Here is a 19,700-nt window from a genome sequence, read left to right as displayed (position 1 = left end):
ATACAGAGAGTTTATTCAGAGTCCAGTACAGACTGGCCAGACCGCCTTCTACATGTGGACAGGAAAAAAGAGCCTACAGAAAAGGTAGGAGTTGTTATAAAATCGCTTTAATTCAGTTCTCTCTGCATTACAAGCCGGCAGCGGGCGGGGCCTGCCGTGCTCCTTACAATACTGAGCCTGTAATTGCTGTTATCAAAATATACATCTGTGTCACCATAAAAAACCGCATTTGCTGCCCCTCACGTCTTACAACAGGTATAAAAAATTATAAATATTTACACCCTTGTTCCACCCCAACATGGAAACTTGAGGCTCAGGCCCAGAATGAGGGCCGGCCAGCAGAGGCCTGCGTGCGGGGCACCCCTTGGACCCATGAGTGCAGGACGAGGCATGAAGACCAGAGGGGAGGGCTGTTGCCTCACCTCCTGGGGTCCCAGCATTAGAGGCAGGAAAAAAAACAGAAACAAAACTTTGGTCCAAAATTTGCAGGAAAAAAGGAAACCCTGAAAGTTGAAGAGCACTTGTCCTCAGAGAAAGGACAGTCAGGTGTGAGTAAGGCATCGGGCGGCAGATGCCGGCCCCGCTGTGTCTGCCCTGGAAACTAGATCCTGCCCTGCGACTCAATGACAAGGAATAAAATAAAAGTACAGTATACAAGGTCATACCACAAGGAGAAAGTTTAGGTTACACTCATACCATTTTTATCATTTTGCTATATAAAAAGTTACTTAAAACTATTTCTTTTGCATATAAATGAAAAAGATTAGAATATTTGGTCAACTGGAAATATTGCTAGGCACAGGTGTCTGCAGCTGCACTGAAGCATAATACAGAGATTACAGTGAAAACAAAGCTGAAGAAGCAACAGGGAAGGGTCCGGGGAGGCCCCAAGGCTGGGGGAGAATCACACACTTGATTAAAGGATTGGGTGGCGGCCACAGCCCCCCACCACACCAGGCACATGATCCCAGGGGAGGCTGACCCCACAAGCCCTGCCAGGGTAGTGGGTTTAAGGCACAAGAAAGCCAAGTGGGGGTTTAGGAGCGCCCGCCCTGCAGGCGGCAGAAGGCACGGGCAAGGGGCCGGGCGGGTGGTACTGTCCACCGTCACCAAGAGCCTGAGGCTGGCACCCCACCTCCCCAAGGTGAGCAAGTGAATTAGATTTAATTTCTTTTAAAAACAGGTAAACTGATTTCTCTTTTAAAAAAATAAAATCTCTGGTCTTTTAAGGTCACTTCAGCTGCTTTTTAAAGTGGCTTTTTATCTGGAATGATGGAAGTTGTTGCCGGGTGCCCGGCAGGCTGGTCCTGGGTGGCGGCCTAGATGGTGGACTTGGAGAAGGACACCCGCAGGTGGTGGTTCTCACCCAGGTCATGGTTGTGCAGGTCGATGAGCGCCTGGATGGCCTCCTCCACTGAGCCCATCTGGATCAGCGCCATCTTGCGGTCCTTCCTGCAAGGAGTGGGGGAACACAGGCATGAGGAGCAGCAAGGGGCCAGGGAGCCTAGGGGCAGTGGGGGAAGGGACTCTGCTCACTGGAAGAACTTGAACCCTTTGACGATCCCGCCGTTACTGGAGAAAAGAATCTTGAGGTCATCCTCAGAGATGGAGGGCCTGCAAGTAGAGAGAGGTGTGAGCCCGTGTGTGCAAGGTCAAGGTCATTCCCTCACAACAGGCATGTCCAGGAATGAGGGGGGAGGTGGGGAGGCCAGAAACAAGGGATAAGATGATGGAAGCATCTGAGAGGCAGAGGCACTCACGGGATGTTGGAGAGGTGCAGAGTGGCTGAGGGTGGGAAGATATTCTGGAAGTTCTTGGAGCCAGGCTTCTTGAAGCGGTGCAGGGGCGAGTTTCCATAGTCCTTGGTCAGGCCCTGGTCCTCCTGGCCCTCGCGGGGCAGCTGCACGCTCTGGTGCTTAGAGAGTGTGATGCGCACTGGCTTTCCGTGCAGCTTGTGCCCATTGAGGTGGCTCATGGCTGGGGGGGGGGCGGGGGGAGACAGCGTACGTGACCTGAGGGCCCTGGGCACCACCCACAACCCCACCCCCTCCCTGGCCACCCCTTACCCAGCTGGGCCTGGCTCCCATCGGCCATCTGCACCAGGGCATTCTCCTTCTTGTTGAACAGGACCTTCACGCGCTGCACATCTCCATACACGCCTTCAAGAGCACAGGGACAGGGGGCTAAGCCCCAGGCCCCAGCCGCCCACCCACCGTCCCCGCGACCCACACTCCCACACAGGGCTGGCTCTCCCCAGTTTGCTTATTCTGCCTCTGAGAACCTGTCTAGACACAGGGAGCATGACTGGGAGGGCTGCCTTCCGCAAAGAAGCCATAAAATCCAGGAAAGGTCAATTGCCAAGGAACCATCCTGTAGCATGCTACCGACACATTTACGCTGCCAACGGCATGCGGGTAGGGAACCATGCTCTAGAGTCCAAATAAATACGCAAACCGCAGCCCAGACCGCACGCATCGGAATCTCAGGGCGTAACAACCACCTCAATTACATGAAAACAAGGTAATAAAAGTGTGAACGATAACATACCGAAAAGAATAAAGAGGCTTTGGGGTGTGACTCTCTTTAGAGGACAGCAGAGCAAGGCAGCGAGGGACAGGGAAAGGGAGAGGTCAGGGGGCGAGTTGCCAATCGTCCACCACGAGGAGGCAGCCCCGCAGGCGTGCAGGTTGATGGATGATGAAGTTGTCAGGATGTTAATATTCAAGGGCAGGTTGGTTTCCGGAGAGCAGGGTTTGAGGGGGAATTTTGTTTTTTTATTTATTTATGGTTTTGTTTTGTTTCAAGCAACAACAGGAAGCAGAAGTACCGTGCAGTCAGTTGGCAAAGAAATTCCGGATCAGGGCAAGAAAAAAAATTGGGAAAGGGGAAGGGGAGAAAAGAAAAAAAGTAGCAAAAACACAGGTCAGTAAATACATAAGAAAACACGCGGTGCCCCATCAGTCAAGACCACACACATTACAGGCCACACGCCGGGCAGACAGCCGGAGCACCCTCCGCGGGGAGGAGGCGGCGCCTGCTGGCCCCCCACTCGCTCCCCCAACCAGGCCCTCCAGGAACCGTCTCCTCAGCCCGCACCGGAGCCTCCAGTCAGGCTCACCGAGCGCTGCGAGCGGACAGCTTGGCCAGAGGAACTGGGACAGGACTGGGGAGACCGAGAGTCACACGAGGTCAGACAGGCAGGAGAGCAGCTCATTAAACAAGAACCCCGTCTCTCGAGAAGCAAATACTGAGCCTCGCTCACTGGACCCCAGCTCCCTGAGCTAACCCAGCCCTGAAACAAGCCAGGCCTGGCTGCCACCTCAGGGACTAGCGGGTGGCCTCAGCTTGCACCCTCCCCTCAAGGCGCCCCTCTGCAGACCAAGGTTCGCTGGGCTGGAAATTTCAAGTTTGTTCTCATGTACCAAATGCTTCAACTCTCAACATCATGAAATTAGGAACGTAAATTAAGATGTTAAGGAAACAAGAGAACTCCAAGCACTTCGGGAAAGGAGGCAGCAGTGAGTGACATCAGCGCAGAGAGGAGGATGGGGATGCCCACGGGCACTGGCTGGGCCTGGCCCAGCTCCAGAGTCCAGTGCCCGGTCAGAGGCTCCATCTGCACTAGGACTGGGGGCACTCCCAACTCCTAATTACCAGAGGCGCCACGTACCTCGGGGTTGAGGTTGCTGACCAGCAGGACAGAGTTTCCTGCCCCTGCCAGGCCTGGGATGGCGATCCGGCCTGCTGCCGCTGCTGCTGCCGCTGCTGATGGAATAGCCAGAGGGGCCAAAGCCCCATGCACATTAGGAACAGAGAGACCTGCAGGGTGAATGGGGTTAGTTGAGTGTGGTGCCCACAGTCTCCACAAGGTAATCGGTCTCGCCCGTCCTCATGCAAACAAGAGATGCGGGGGGTGGGTGGGGGCATCAGCCTGGCCCCCAGCCCTGCAACCCTCCATGCTCCTCAGAGTACTGGCCTGACCACCTATATGTGCCAACAACACAGAAGACTCAGGCTTCTCAGACGCAGGATCGAGCCCGGTGGCCTCGGCTGTGCGTGCACGCAGGTGCCTGTCACCATGCAAACAGCATGCCGGGCGGGAAAACAGTCTCAAGACTATTTCGCGTGTGGGTGCCTGGCCCCCGGGAGGGACGCTCAGGTGTGCTCACCCAGCGCATGCCGCTCCGCTTACCAGGCCGCTCAAAATGCACTACTAGGGGCGCATCCCTCCAACCACAGGCGCTGGTCCTCAGCGGGCTCAGCAGCCCGGCTACGCCTGCCCTGTCCAGACTCCGCGCCTAGGAGGCTGGCCCCCCGCACTGCGCCACGTTGGCCGCCGGGGAAGCAGAGCTACTGGCGAGATGTGGACATGCAGAGGCGGCGCTGGGGCAAGTGTGTGAGTACCTGCGGCTTGAGGAATTGCAAAGGTGGGAGGGAAACCAGCTCCTGCATACGGAGAGGCTGACATTATACCAGGCGCACCTAGAAACAAACGAGACACTAATCATCGCACCCACGGGTGCGAGCCGGCTGCCAGGGCCCCACCCGCAAGTGCGGGGTGGGCTGTGCGGGCGCCTAGCCTGAACTACAAGTCCTGCCCGGGTGGCCTGCCCCCAGCGTCTCACCAAAGGCAGCAGCCATGGTCTGGTCCAGCGAGGGCTGGCTGTCACCGGACGGCAGGTCAGGGCGCGTGTAGTCACGGCTCTTGTCGTTGTTGTACTTGACGTTCAGGCTGGTGAGCTTGGAGAAGTCGATGCGCAACGTGCAGCATGCATTGTAGATGTTCTGGCCGTCCAACGACTGTGGGGACAGCGAGGAGGCTGTCAGCAGGTGCCTGGCGGCCAGGGGCACGGCTGCCCTGGGGACCACTCACCAGCTTGGCGTGCTGGGCGCTCACGGGGTCAGCGTATTGCAGCAATGCCTGGAACTGGTTGTTCTTGGTGAAAGTAATGATCTTAAGCACGGTGCCGAACTTGGAGAAGATCTGTGGGAGAAGGTGGTGGGTCAGCCTGGGCCCAGGCACCAGCCCACTGCCCACAGCTGAAGCCCAGTCCCCTCACCTGGTGCAGCACATCCAGGGTCACTGGGTAGAAGAGGTTCTCCACGATGATCCTAAGCACTGGGCTCTGGCCGGCCATGGCCATGCCCGCATCCACTGCCGCGGCCGAGGCTGCCAGGGCCAGGTTTCCTGACTGGACTGAGTTCACAGCCTGCAGGGCCGCCTGGGCCCGCTGTGGGGACAGTACCGTGAGTCCCCCAGCCCCAAACCCACCTGCCCCACCCTTCCCCCACCCACCCACACCTGAGGGTGCCGCACCGCCTGGTTAGGGGAGCTGTCTGTCTTGAGCTCCTTGTGGTTGGAGAACTGGATGTAGATGGGCTGGCCGCGCAGCACAGGCGTCACCGACGTGTAGTAGTTCACCATGGTGTTGGCGGCCTCTTCTGTGTGCATCTCAATGAAGGCCTGGGCATGGGAACAGGGTGAGCTGACTCATACCAGGGATGCCTCTGGGACCCACACCAACTAGCCCAGGCCTCGTACCTGGTTCTTCCCTTTCAGCATCAGGAGATTGGTGACCTTTCCAAAGGGCAGCCCCAGGGAAATGACCTCCCCCTCGGTGACATCGCCGGGCAGCTTGCGGATGTGGATCACCCTGGAGGGCACGCCCGCACTCCTGCTGTCCCCCTTGAACTTCTTACTGTCGTTTCCATTTGCTGCAAAAAAGCACTGAGTCACATAGGGCACCCCAGGCTTCCTCAGAGCGGGGCCCTCCTTGGCACCGAGAGGTTTCCGGGCTCAAGTGGTCCCCACACCTGGCTCCCAGGACTGTGCAGACACAGGGACCAGGCAGGGCGGTGGGCGGGGGGGTTACCTGTGGACGCCGAGGTGCCACTCATGATAAAGGGTCCGTTAGTGACGCAGGCAGAGAAGAGCTCGTCAGATCCCCGCTGCAAGAGAAGCGAGGTGAACCCAGTGTCCTCGCCGCAGGCCCTGACCCTCCCTATTAGGGCCCATGGCCCCCACCCGACACACAGTTCCTTCCCCACCGGTGGAGCCCTTGGGACTCTCCCTAGGCAGGGACAGAGGCTGGCCCCTTCTGGGCCTCTGCGTGTCATGGCCGCCTCCACCTTCCATCTCCCCACTCCCCCACCAGTGTCTGGGGTCTGCACAGCTCAGGCTCACAGCCCATGAGGACAAAGCCCCCTTGTCCCACTGTGGCCACCCGCAGGAGTATGTCCTACTTTCCAGTCTGAGGAAACCGGAGCCCTGCGATCAGAAACGCCACCTCTCCAGGAGGCAGGTACCTTGGTGACAAACAGGCTCCCCAACTGCCCCTGTGGGTGGGCTCCCAGCCCATATTATCTCCAGAAATTCCCTTGTTAGCCTCAATCTAATAGAATCAACTCCCAGAGTTGATTCTGCTTGAGATGCTGCTTAAGCAGGGAGAAAAAGGCAGACAGCCTCCTGCTGGCTGGGCAGTGAGACCCCAGAGGGCCATCCGCTTGTGGTTCCTCGATACACGAAACCAGTGCCTGGCAGCAACAGGAGGCCAGCTGCTGCCCTCCCAGCCTTGACCCTTCTTCTCCCTCAACCTGCCTTTCCGCCAGCTCGCCCTCCTCACATCAAGGACACCTTATCTCTGCCCTTCCCCTAAACTGCCAGCCAGTTCAGACACTTACAAACAAGCAGGCTCCACGTGCAGGACACCTCCCCACCTTCCGTGGTCCAGCACTGAAGTGCCCCAGAGCCCCTTCAGGCGCTGACTCCCTCCCCAGCCCTCAGGACAGAAAAGTGGGCACAGCCAGGCCAAGGCCATGGGGCTAACAGAATGTTCTGGGCCTCCTCACTGCCAGACTGCCAGCTACAGGCATGCTGCCGAACCCAGACCCCAAACTCCCCAGCACCAGAGGCTGCTCAGACCACTGCTTGGTCTTAACGGTAACAGATTGGAGTTGGATGTAAATGAAGCAAAGTGTTAAAAGCCCCACCGGCAGGCACACCTGCCCCATCATGCCTTTCCTCACTGCCCTGGGAGGGTGGGGGGGGACCTGGACTCTTCAAGGCTCTGGACAGCTGGCCAGTTCCAGCCCTAAACAAACCAGAAACCAGGTGGAACACACCTGAGCCTCATTCCCTCCTAAGTGGCAGGGAAGTCGACCTGGAGGACGACCAACCCCTCCCCTCAGGTCACAAAAGCACCCTGGCCAGAGCTAGACAAGAATGGACAGGGCACCCAAGTGGCTCCCACACAGACGCCAGCTGCACAGCCTTAAAAAGGGCATCTCAGCTCCTGTCAACAGGTGATGGACGGGGGAAGAACTCCCTCCAGAGGGGGTCGTTCTTAGCTCCAACTCCCTTTTCACAGCATATTTCCTGGCATGAATACCTGTGTGGTCTGCCCACTTGGGAACCCCCCTCCCCCCAGCATAGGGAAGTGCAGGTAGTGGCCAGCGGCTCAGCAGGGACTGCCCACTGGGGTGCAGAGAGTGCACATGTACAGAACCCTTGGGGGACAAAGGCCAAGCCAAGCTGCACTACAGCCCCTACTCTAAAATCAACTCAGCACCACCAGGAAGCCCCTGAAGTGTGCCTGGAGGCAGGGACAGCAGCAGCTAAACACCACTAACACCCCAACACCTGTCACTTGCGGCATGGCTCGTGCTTATGCTGAGAGGGGGAACCCAGGATGCCCTCCCAGAGGCACCCACGCTGGTGCACCCTCAGCCTCTGGAAGAAGGCTGGCTGGCTGGGCCCCCACAGAAACAGGGGGGTGGGGGTATCACCGTGCCAGTTACAAGAGCACCTGGATGAGATCCCCCTCTCTCCCTCCTCTCACCACCAAACAAACAGGTTTTATCTGCAGGAAGATCAGAAAGGCTTGCCTGTGAAGAGTCCACCTGGGAAAACCGAAACCAGCCCAGGCCCTGCAGCCAGAAACTAGCTGCCGCCTGCTCCCAGGGATAATGGACTACCCGCAGGGCTGAGGTGGACACCGGGTCTCTGTCAGCGAGGCCCCCTTCTTGGAGCAAAAGTGAGTTCAACGACGTCCTCAGAAGCAACCTCCATCCACCCCAGAGTCCCCAGGATCCTCCTGACCCATGCCCACCCCTTAAACGGCCTGGGGAAGAAACTTCTACTTTTTCCACTTGAAACTGTGAAGAGTCCCAGCAGCCCACAGGCATCCCACCTCCAACCAAGTGCAGTTCTGGACTTCAGGGCAAAGGTCCTGAAGTCAGGGCAGGAGCCCCTCACCTAAGAGGAGCCACCCACCCTGCACTCCTACTACAGAGCAGGCTGTGGCACACCGCCCCCCCACCCCCAGCCTGGCAATGGGAGCACACAGGCCGCAGAGTGAACGGGCGGAAGGAAAAAGCGATGTCCCCGGTGCCTACCTTTGTACCAACTGCTATGTCTGGGACGATGCTGCAGAAAGAGAGAAAAGGAGACATCAGCAAGGAGCACCCACCACATGCCAGCAGCATGGGCTCAAAGGGCGGCACGAGCCCCTGCTCCAGGACTTCAGCAATGAGGAGGCTTGGGAAGGGAGGTGTCCTCTCTCTAATCGCCACTTGAAAAGGAGCCATCATTGTCCTCTGGCTCTTTTCCCCTCCCTCCCTCCCGGCAAGACCCCGGCCCCGCCTCCGATGCATCCAAAGACAAAGACACCCCCTCCGCAGGCCCTCCGAAACACACTAGATGCTGATTAAGATTGAAATGCTGCTGCTTGCTTTCTAGAAACGAGCAGTGCTTGGGAGAGGTTTCCAGCAAAAGGCAGGCTAGTGAAAAGGCAACTCAGGGGCCCAAGGTTAGAGCTGCCACCCCAGGGGACTGAGAAGGGGTCGAGCCAGTGGAAAGGATCAGATAAAATGAACACCAGTTACTCATCAACCAGGGTCCATGTGACCTGCTAGGGAAGGCAGTGTGTGTGTGACTGCCCCAGGCTCCAGGGTCCTGCAGGCCAGGCCCTCGGGACAGTAGAGCCCTTGGAGGGTGCCACCTAAAGACTCAGGAAGGGTCTGCTCAAGAGAACTTGGCCAGCTACACCCCACCAGGTCACCTGGCCACCAGCCTGCCATCACAGGAGACCAGAGCCTCCCGTGATGTTACATGTCCCTTGGCCAAGGCCCTGGCGGACAGAGGCCCTGGGGCCACTGCCTGCAGCATCGGGCTCATGGTTCACCACAACCTGAGATCCGACCCTCCCACAGCCTCACCAGCCTGTGCCATGGGACTGCCACTTCTTCCCCACAAAAACCTTAAGGGCTAATGTCAACGATTTTTAAAAATCTTACTGAGCCAAAAAACAACTTCCCAGAAAAACAAAGAATGAAAAGCACGCAGTTTCCCAACTGCTAACCCAGGACGGCTGGCGGCTTCCTACACAGGGAGGACCGCAGACGCAGGAAGTGTTTCATAGAAGATGGCCTTTCTGCAAAAGGTCCCCCGACTTTCAAAAAGGCAGGCCAAACTGCAGCTGCACCAGCAGGCCAGGCCCGGCTGCCTAGGCAACCACCCAACCGACCAGAGGCCGCAGACGCGCCCCAAACTATGTCTCCGTGACGAGGAATGGAAACTCCGAAATTTGACCAAGGGGCCAGGATACCTCTTCCCACCGGGCTCGACCGGCGGGCTTCCCGGCTCCCGGGTCAGGATGGGGCTTCTCTGGGAAGGTACGTCCCAGCCTAAGCGTACAACAGACCACGAGATCAAGTTCCTCTTGTTGCAGCAATTTTTCTAAAAGGCTAACCTTAATTCAGCCTGCAACCTATCATTTCAAACCCGAGGCACCAAAGGCACGTGACCCTCCGGGCACTGGTAATCGCCCGCCCCGCCCGGTAGGGCCGACAGAGGAAGGAGGGCTGGCCCAAAGCTCCCCATCACAAGACATCCGCAACTGCTCCCAGACACTTCCCGCGGGGCCCAGACCCGAGAACGTAGCTCCACCGGGTTCTACTAGCTTCCCAAGGCGGAGCTCCGCCGCCGCGCTGCCTGCACCGACACCTCCGCACGCGGGGAGCGGGCTCAGGTCCGGAGCCGCCCCGCCCCCAAGGCGCCCGGGGCACCACCCCGGGACGCCGGGCGGGAACAAAGGGGGCGGCGGAGGGCCCGCGCCCTTCCGGGCGGGAGGGCGGCGTCTCCAGCCGCGCCCGGGCCCGCGGCGGGCGGGGGAAGCCGGAGTAGAGTCCGCGCGGCGGGAAAGGCCGCGCACGCGCGACAGAGCTGCCGAGAGCGCGCGGAGCCGCGCACGCGCGCGGGGGGCCTCAGGGGTCGCGCGGAGTCTGTACGGGACGCCAGAAGTGCCACACGGAGGGCCGAAGGCGGCGCGTGCGTTTGGGGCCCAGACGGGAAGCGGGAAGGGCGGCGCAGCCGCCGCGTGCTCTCGGGACGGGCCGCGTGGGCACCGGAAGCGGACAAGGCTTGGCCCGGCCGTCCCCACCCCCCGATCCCTACAGCCTCTCGCCCGGCTACCCCTCCCGGGCCGCAACCGCGCCAGGATTGGGGGGAAGGGAGAGAAACCCCGGCGGCGCCCGAGGGCCTGGAGTGGAGGCGGAGCGGCGCCCCGAATGTACCGCCCCGAAGAGGCCGGGGCGGCGGCGAGGCAAAGGCCGGATCACGATATAGGCGCCGGGGAGCGCGAACTAGCACTACTCACCCGTCCATTGCACACACAGGAGACCCGCGGGGGACGGAGTGGAGGCGCCGGAATAGCAGGAACCGACCCAACGGCTCCGAGTTATAGACTCACAAAATGGCGGAGACGCCCGAACACGTCCCCCGCGCGCTCTGCCCATTGGCTCCCGCCGCGCAGATGGGCGGGGCGAGCCCCGTCGGACCCCGCCAGCGCCTCCCAATGGCTAGGAGGTCGCTCGAGTAGTGGGCCCAAGAACAGTGGCATGCGGGCATTGGATAAGGCGGCCGACCGTCAGAGCTCGAGGCGGAAACGGCCCGTTGAGTCGGAGGAGGTGCGAAGAGGTGAGACCATGTGATGGCACCAGAGCCAGTTAGGGGAGCTGACCTCATTTGTGGGGCTTTGCGGGAGAAGCCATTTTGGGAGTGGGTACGTGGCGGATCAGGCGGTGGGAAGCGTGCTTTCCCCAGCCTCCCGCCATCTTGCAAACGGGCAGAGACCACCTCGACCTCGGGCGTGATGTCAAAGGGAGGCTCACTGCCATCTTGAAGTCGGGCAGGAAACCTACAGGGCTCCATCTTGTTTATGGGCACCTGGCCGAAGACCCTTTCGAATTCAGACGTTAGTCAGGTTAGCGAGCGGAGCAATGGCAGCGGCTTAAGGCGTTCTGGAGACGCCGGGGCTCTTTCCACTGCTGGCCATAAAGCCTGCGGCACGACGAGGCCACGAGTGGCCTCTGTCTTTTGTCCGCCCCAGAGCAGCGAACCCTGACCACGATCCCCTCGCGTGACTGCAAGGGTGGGGAAACTGAGGTCCGGGGCGCACGGCGAACCTCTCCCTGCCTGTCTGTAATGGAGGGAAACGACGCCCGGGGTGCAGGGTGGGCCCGGCCTGCCTGTTGCAATGGGGAGAAACTGAAGCCCTGGGGTGCAGGGTGGCCGCTACCCACCCGCCCAGCACCCAGGGGACTTGAGTGAGACCCGGGGCGCGTAGAGCCGACTTCGCGGTCCCGGGATGTTCGGGACGGGACGGGTCTCCATCTCGGGAGAGGAACACTGCAAACTTATACCGGAGAACGCCGATACCAAGAGTGGGACAGGGCTGTGGGTGATATGGGAGCCTTCAGGATAAGAGACGGAAACCAGGAGGCTGCGGGGGACGAGGGGAGAGGCGCAGACGGAGTCGGGGAGGGCCCGCGGCGGTCCGGTCCAGTCCTCCAGACTTATGGAAGCATCTGGGAGATGACGGGCATCCAGGGCTGGCGCAGTTGCAGCGTAGCTTAGACGTTCAATAGAGGACATTGGCCTCAATACCGCTTACTGTAAGTCGTGCTAAAAAAGGGAAGTTTAACTGGTACCAGCCTAGAGAGAGAAGAAATGACCTTTCTGGCTTCCCTAAGACCAGTTGCTTAGGGGCCCTTGCTCCCGCCTCTCAGGTCGGTTTAGCTTGGGCGAAGTCATGGCAACAGTGCCCATCTCAGGGCCGCGCCAGCCTGGACGGGGCCCAGGAGCCTTGAAGCCCGGCTTGAAGCCAGAGGGCTTTCTCGCATTGGGGGCGGCTGCTGATTTCCACGCAGGCCTCCGCCCTGTGGTCCTTTGGCCGGCTGGGTCGCCAAAGGCCAACTGAAGCCCAGGAATGGCTAATCAGGAATGTCCCGGTGGATTTGGGCGAATCCCCGGCGCATTCTTGCAGATTGGCTGTCCCCAGGACTCCCATTGCCCTCCGCTCTGGGCACCACCGAGAGCAGCTGCTCATCTTTGTTGCCTTAGTGACTGGTGCCAGGGATGCGTCCTTCCCCCCCCCCCACCCCCCGCAACTCACCCCCGCCGTGACAGAGAGGATGGTTGGAGGAAAGGAGGGGGCAGCCATGTTCATGGACCCTCCACCAGATTCCCAGCATGGATCTAAACGGTTGGAATCTACTCAAACCCACTTGTGATCACCACCGTCCAGGCTCGAGAAAGCCCAAGCCGACGTTGTGGCCCCACAGAACCCCACACTGCCAGCACCTTCTGGTTTCTGACCTTGTTTACATAGGCCTTGTGTGCAAGGCTGTTCCCTTAAGGAAGGTTCCTTCACTCCCTCCTTCACTGCCTGCTGTAAGGCAGGCCCCCTCATCAGAACAGCCTCCCCAGCGTTTCAAAACGGTTGAGGATTTCTGTCTTGCCTGCCACCAGAACATAATAGGGAGAAGACAGCCCCTGCTCAAATGGGAAAAGTGCCACAAACTAGGTGACATAAAACAACACAGGTTTATTCTCACTCTGTTTGGAACCTAAGTGTCCACAAGGCCAAGCTCCCTCCAGAGACTCCAGCGGAGGATCCTTCCTGCTTCATGAAGCTCTGAGGGTTCAGGTATCCTTGGCTTGTGACATCCCTCCAGTCCCTGCCTCTGTTGTCGCATGGTACTCTTCTCTATCCTTCATCTGTGTGTCTCTAAAAAGGACCCTTGTCCTTGGTTTAGAGACTGCGGGATGATCTCATCTCACTCACCACCCTTCATCTCACCTGCAAACCATCCTGAGGGGGGGCTTATTGCTGGGGGGATGGAGGATGAGGACACACCATTTTGGGAGCCACCCATTAGCCCAGGACCCCCTATGGAACCTGGATCAGACATGAAAGTTTGCTGGCAGGCCTTCCACATTTGCACTGAGCGGAGGTGTTCGGGGAGCCCCTGGGCCCCACGTTTCAGCTGGATCAGTGCCCTGGTTCATGGGAGCTGGCTGGCCTCCCTGTCTGCCTGCTCCCTGCTCAGCTTGCCTGCCAGCTGCCTGCCTCATCAATGATTTAGGCTGAATGTGGATGTGTGATCACCTTGCAATTGTCTGAGAATTCTGAAAATGATACTTTACAGGGCTGGAGCAAGGGAGGTGGGCAGGAGCCAGATGGGGGTCAGTGTCCCATGCGCTGGCAGGGACCGCTGGGTCTTATCAATATTTCTCTTTTCAGATCTGCTGGGGCTGCCTCAGTTTACTTCTTTGTCAACACAAGGGGCAGGCCTGGGCCGCTGCCCCCTTCCTCCCCATGTGCTTTCCCCAGTGCTTCAAATGGAAATGGCTGGGTAGTTCCTGAGTATTTGGTCCTTTGTTTATTCACTGCCTTGATCACAGCAGTGATAGCCACCCCTACCGCCCCCCCCCCGCCACCGCTGGCACCCCCAGCCCCGAGGTCTCCTAGCCCCTTGCTCAGTTGCTTCAGCCCTGTCTGACCTGTGACCCTATGACTGGTAGCCCACCAGGCTCCTCTGTCCATGGGATTCTACAGGCAAGAATACTGGAGTGAGTTGCCATGTCCTCCTCCGGGGGATCTACCCGACCCAGGAATCAAACCCACATCTCATGTCTCCCATTGGCAGGTTGGGTTCTTTACCTGGGAAGACCAGCCTCTCTGACTCATTTTCCAGATTTCTGTGGGACGGAGCCTTGAGTGTGCTGACCTGAGAAGCTGAAGCCCCACCCCTACCCCAGCCTCCAGAACTCAGGGTTAGAACAGACACTGAATGTTGGCTCAAGCCTGAGAACATTCATGGGGAAATCTGCCTCCTTCCCCGTGACGGGGTTCCTCAGGAACAGCAGGTTCCCCGGCTCCAGGTTCTGAGACCAACGTGCAAACCTTATCTGCCCAAACCAGCAGGCCAGCCGCTCCCTCCAGGAAGGACCCACTGTGTCCCAGACCCTGCCTGGGATAGGAGCAATGCTGCCCCCCGACCCCCCGCCCGCCCATCCACACCCTTGGGAGCTCAACCTGTGCTGGTGCCTCCCTACAGGCTCTGTTTTACCTCTAATCCTCTGAGTCAGAAATAGTCTCCTTTTCCCAAGCCCAGAGAGGCTGAGTGAGCTGCCTGGGGCCTCTCAGCCTAGACCCCCTGCCTGCGCTTTACCCAGGCTGCTCTGCCTTTATGGGAGCACCGAGGAGGGTGGGCAACAGTCTAGCCAGTCCTCAGATGGTCAAAGTAGAGTTATCACCTGCCCCAGCAATTATGGTATGCGCCCCAAAGAAACAAAAACAGATGTCCACACAAACCCTGAACATGCATGTCCACAGCAGTGTGATTCACAACAGTCCCAAAGTGAAAACAACCCAGGTGACCACTGACAGATAAACACAATGTGGTCCCTCCACACACAGGAACGTCTCTCAGCCATGAAAAGGAGAGACGCCCTGTGGATGGACCCTGAGAACATGATGCTCAGTGAGAAAAGCAGACACAGAAGGACACACGGTGTGATTCCGCTGATGGGAAACATCCAGAACAGACAGATTCACAGACAGTAGGTTCCTGGCTGTCAGCGGCTGGGAAGTGGCTGTCAGGGGCTGGCATTTCTTCCCCAGTGATGAATTGTTCTAAAATTGATCGCTGCACAGCTCTGTGAATAAACTGAAAACCATTCAAGTGGCTAGGCATTATGGGTATGTGAATTATATCTAATAAACCTGTTTTTAAGAAATTATTAGGATGAAGACCAGAAATGACAGCACTGGCGAGGATGGGGCAGGTGAACGCTAAACGCTGTTGGGGAGCAGGCAGTGCAGCCACTTTGCAAAACAGCTTGGCAGTTTCTTAAAAAGTTGCCTGTACACCTTCCCTAAGGTCAGGCACTTGTGCTCCTTCGTGCTTACACAACAGTCAACAAAATCCTGGGCAAGAAACTATAGCAGCTTTGACAAAAGGACATAACAGACAAACACTGGAAAGAAAGGAGGTGAGCAACTGCCCAAAGGATGCAGATAGGCCATGTGGTGCCTCCACTCGGGAGCCCATGCGGCAGCGGAGGAGCACAGAGACCAGCCAGGTGAACCTTCATTCCAAGTGTACAAACGGAAGCTCAGCGTCAGGCAAAACGCACCCATGGTGCCAGAAATCAGGATTGGATGCTCTTGGGGAGTCAGTGGCTAAGAATGGCAGCTTGAAAGGATGTTTTGTTGCATGTAAGTTGCAGCTCAGTAAAAATTCTGCTTAGAAAATCCAGGTGATGGGACTTTCCTGGTAGTCAAGAATCCACTGTGCAGTGCAAGGGACGCAATCAATCCATCCCTCATTGGGGAACAAAGATGGCACATGCCGCAGGGCAACTAAGCCCACTCACAACTAAGGCCAAACAGCCAAATATTTTAAAAAAGAAAATGCTGGTGATTGTCATCTTTCTCACATCCAGGGTCTGTAAAGTTGCAGCAAGTCCTGGCTTGGGGAACACAGATCCCCGGTCCTAGGGGCAATGCGGGGTGAGTGAGGGTCCTTTGAGCCTCTCTGCTCAAAACACCATCACCAACTCGTCAACACACATCTTGTTTCCTGCAAGTTTCTGTTTGAAGACCTCTTATTTAACATATATTGATTCAGTGGCTAGCGGGACTATAGAAAAACTTAGGTCAAATACTTTTATTCAAAATCACCCATAAAAAGCCCTAATGTGAAAAACCAGGCACTAAACAAGCAAGGAAAAGACCCTGGCTTCCAGCCTGGGTTAAGCCCAGGGGCAGAATCCTGGTTCCACATTTCCTGGGCTCGGATGCCATAGTGTGTTCAAGAGTGACCACAGGAGCGCCGGGCGCATCGATTGACAAGAAAATAATACATTTTACAGATAAATACAAATCAACTTCAGCGAGAAGCTGAATTCACAGGTACAGAATTTGTGAAAAACCAGAACATGCTATTGTTTGAATCTGTGCCACCTAGTGAGGTGGCCACTGGTCCCATGTGGATTTTTTGTTTTAAATTTTTATTTATTTGGCGACCCCTGTGGCTTGTGTGGGGTCTTAGTTTCCAGACCAGGGATCAAATCCAGGCCTTCTAATGGGGGTAGCACTTGGAGTTTCGGCTCGTGTGCAGGAGTGGCCCACAGAGACCCCACCAGGGGTTGGTTGGGTCCTCAAGGGATGCCCACATCCTGACCACTGGCACCAGGAACACAACCTTGTTTGGGACCAGGGTCTTCTCGGATGTCAGGAGCTGAGTCACCCCAAGTGGGGTGGTCCTCATGCCAAGGGTGGTGTCATTCTGAGAAGAGAGGACACAGAGACATGGGGAGGGGCCATGTGATGTGGGCCCCCTGCCAGAGCGGTGATGTGGCCCCAAGGTGGCTAGCTGCCCCAGGAAGCTGGTTCTGCAGGGCCTGCAGGAGGGGCTGGTCCCTCAAGAACTTGACCTCAGGCTTCCGGCCCTCAACTGCAAGAGGAGAGCCCTGTGCCCTTTTAGGTGTCCCCCAACCCCGCCCCCGAGGCTCTCAGCAGCCATGGCCACAGGAAACCACTCTGCCCCCCGGGAAAAGGGGAGGAGGGGCCAGCCAGGTGGGGAGGGCAGCTGCTTCCACGAGCTTGCAAAATTCATGACAAGGACAACATCTCGATAGGGAACATGAGCCCAGCTGTAAGCGATCTGAGGCCGCCTGCTCACCTCCCCCCCACACCTTCACTGCCTGTCTACGGGGTCACAGGGCAACACATGGCTGCCTTCGGGGTCCGGGCCAGACATGGGCCCGGGTTGGGGGAGTGGAGACCCCAGACTTTGCCTGGCCACCCCCTGGGCTGCCTTGTCTGGAACTTGCACTGGGAAAGTTGGTCAATGCCTTGTCCAGATCTTGGCTTGTGACCCCGGACGTGTGTGAGACTGGCTTGGAAAGGCCAGACCAAATCCAAGACCAGAATTAACCACAGTAAAGCAGCAGTTCTCACCTGAGGAGATTCTGCTCCCGGGCACCCCGGGGTGCATGTGGGGACATCTGTGCTTGTCATGGGGCAGAGGGAGGCTCCTGACATTGAGTGGGTGGGGACAGGGAGGCCTCCCCACACCCACAGCCCCTAGGACAGCCCCACAGAGGATGCTGTGAGCCGAAGAGATTCAGCCCAGACACTCTGGTACTTCTGAATGTTTTCTGGGGCCATAGGGGCCTGCAGGGAGATAGCCCAGTTCAACAAAACCCTCCCGGGCCTCTGCAGTCCTGCTTCTTGGAGATCAGGGCTCCTTGGGAGTGGGGGCCTTCCTGGTAAGAAGCTAACTCTGGAAGGATCCAGGAAGGGGAAGAACTATGCCTCCCAGGTGGGCTGTGGGACTCCAGGACAGAGGAGCAGCAGCCCTCCAGTTTCTCTGCCAGTAACACCTGAGACTCATAGACCTCGCGGGGCTGACATCACTGGCATCAATAGTTTATAGCAGGGAATGGACACCTGATCCCGCATCATGGGCTGCTGGCTAGGGTGCCTCAGGGCCACCTGTGCGGGAGGCTCCTGATGACTGCCCCCCAGGGAACAGGACGGGCCCCTCTCGGTCTGAACACACCAGCAGGCATGTGTGTGGTGCCATGGTTTTCACAGAAGTGTCTCCTTCCTGGGGTGGAGATGGTCTGTCACCAATTCACTCTCATTTCAATGGGCCAAGGGGTGGCGGCTACTTGACATTCACCCAGAGGGGTGGGGGCAAAGACAAAGACTCCAGATTCCTCTCCATTTCTGCAAAAAAAGATGATCAGCCAACCAACATGTCCATGAAAAGATGATCACCATCACGAGGGAACGAAAGTCAGACCACAGCAACACTGCACCTCCCAACTGTGAGGGTGGATGGTGTCCATATAGCAGTCACAAGTGTGGACTGGGATGTGAGGAGGCTAGAATCCTTGTCCACGGATGGTGGGAGATGAAACTGTGCAGCTGCCATGGACGATAGTGGCTATTCCTCCAAAGGGTAAAAGTAGAGTTACTGTATAGCCAGTAATTCCATCCTAGGAATTCCACCCTAGGAAAATGAAAACATGTTACATAAGTACTTTTACATGAACGTTCACGGTAAAGGGATGAACAGCAGATAGAAAGTGGACACAACTTGAGTGTCCATCAGCGGACAGACACATGGGTCTGCTCCCTCCACACACAGGAGCATCACTCAGCCAGGAAAAGGGGAGAAGCCCTGACACTTGCTACCACGTGGACAGACCCTGAGAACATGATGCTCAGTGAGAGAAGCAGACACAGAAGGACACATGGTGTGACTCCACTGATGGGAAACGTCCAGAACAGGACGATCCACAGACAGAGAGAGTGGCTTCCTGGTCAGGGGAGGAGCAAGTGACTGCTCAAGGGGAGAGGCTTCTCTTTGCTCCTGAGCCTTTTAGATGTGTTTTTTCTTACCAAGTTTAACATTTATATATATTAAATACATGTATGCATATATATAATACTTATACACCATAGATTGTTGTTGTTTAGTCACTAAGTCGTGTCTGATTCTTTGTGACCCCATGCACTGCAGCACGCCAGGCTTCCCTGTCCTTTACCATCTCCCAGAGCTTGCTCAAATTCATGTCCATTGAATTGGTGATGCCATCCAACCATCTCATCTTCTGCTGCCCCCTTCTCTTTGTTCCTTCACTTTCCCAGCATCAGGGTCTTTTCCAATGAGTCAGCTTTTAGCATTAGGTGGCCAAAGTATTGGAGCTTCAGCTTCAGTTTCAGTCCTTCCAATGAATATTCAGGGTTGATTTCCTTTAGGACTGACTAGTTTGATCTCCTTGCTGTCCAAGGAACTCTCAAAAGTCTTCTCCAGCACTATAGTTCGAAGCATCAGTTCTTCAGCACTCAGCCTTCTTTATGGTCCAACTCTCACATCTGTACTTGACTACAGGAAAAACCATAGCTTTGACCATATGGACATCTGTCAGCAAAGTAATATCTCTGCTTTTTAATACACCATCTAGGTTTGTCATAGTTTTTCTTCCAAGGAGCAAGCATTTATTGATTTCATGGCTGTAGTCATTGTCTGCAGTGATTTTTGGAGCCCAAGAAAATAAAATTTTTCACTGCTGCCATCAATTTATACATATACATAAAATTGGGATCACACTGATATCTTCCAAACCTTGCCTAAAAATAACTGTCATTGTAGCAAGTTGCCACAACTGTGAAAAAATATATAATAAGCGTGCAAAGCTCTTCTCTCCTGGTACTGTCAGATTCCTGTTGCTCCAAGCTCACTTTCTTTACTTGCAGGCATTTTCCACCCCCCAGCATTTGAGGGGATCTGGGATTGTAAAGGTGGCACCTCACTCCCAGGTGTTACACAGGTTCCCT

General features: G+C 56.8%; 1 protein-coding gene across 4 annotated transcripts; it reads right to left on the bottom strand.

Moving 5' to 3' along the window:
* Positions 1 to 50: 50 nt before the first annotated feature.
* Positions 51 to 10,743, bottom strand: PTBP1 (polypyrimidine tract binding protein 1). 4 transcript variants are annotated; one of them, XM_068981210.1, is made up of 15 exons: positions 10,656 to 10,743; positions 8,395 to 8,425; positions 5,874 to 5,949; positions 5,543 to 5,715; positions 5,318 to 5,464; positions 5,061 to 5,231; positions 4,874 to 4,984; positions 4,626 to 4,800; positions 4,405 to 4,482; positions 3,671 to 3,819; positions 2,548 to 2,581; positions 2,067 to 2,159; positions 1,761 to 1,977; positions 1,537 to 1,614; positions 51 to 1,452 (listed from the first exon to the last, which is right to left on the bottom strand). In XM_068981210.1, exons 1-15 carry the CDS (start codon positions 10,661 to 10,663, stop codon positions 1,320 to 1,322), a joined length of 1,674 nt encoding a protein of 557 aa, XP_068837311.1. In that variant the 5' UTR covers positions 10,664 to 10,743; the 3' UTR covers positions 51 to 1,319. The 4 variants fall into 4 exon arrangements, with proteins under 4 accessions (XP_068837311.1, XP_068837313.1, XP_068837312.1 ...); XM_068981212.1 differs by having other exon boundaries at positions 3,671 to 3,765; XM_068981211.1 differs by having other exon boundaries at positions 4,405 to 4,461.
* Positions 10,744 to 19,700: the final 8,957 nt, after the last annotated feature.

The sequence above is a fragment of the Capricornis sumatraensis genome, chromosome 9, assembly GCF_032405125.1.
Source record: "Capricornis sumatraensis isolate serow.1 chromosome 9, serow.2, whole genome shotgun sequence".
Lineage (NCBI taxonomy): Eukaryota > Metazoa > Chordata > Mammalia > Artiodactyla > Bovidae > Capricornis > Capricornis sumatraensis.
The sequence above is the reverse complement of the archived record's forward strand: the minus strand, read 5'-3'. Positions and strand labels throughout refer to the sequence as shown.

Excerpts from the sequence above, each read along its gene's own strand:
- PTBP1 (XM_068981210.1), bottom strand. Across the intron at positions 4,985-5,060 it reads CCCTGGATGTGCTGCACCAG|ATCTTCTCCAAGTTCGGCAC; the intron begins GTGAGGGGACTG and ends CTTCTCCCACAG. Across the intron at positions 4,801-4,873 it reads GCGCCCAGCACGCCAAGCTG|TCGTTGGACGGCCAGAACAT; the intron begins GTGAGTGGTCCC and ends CTGTCCCCACAG.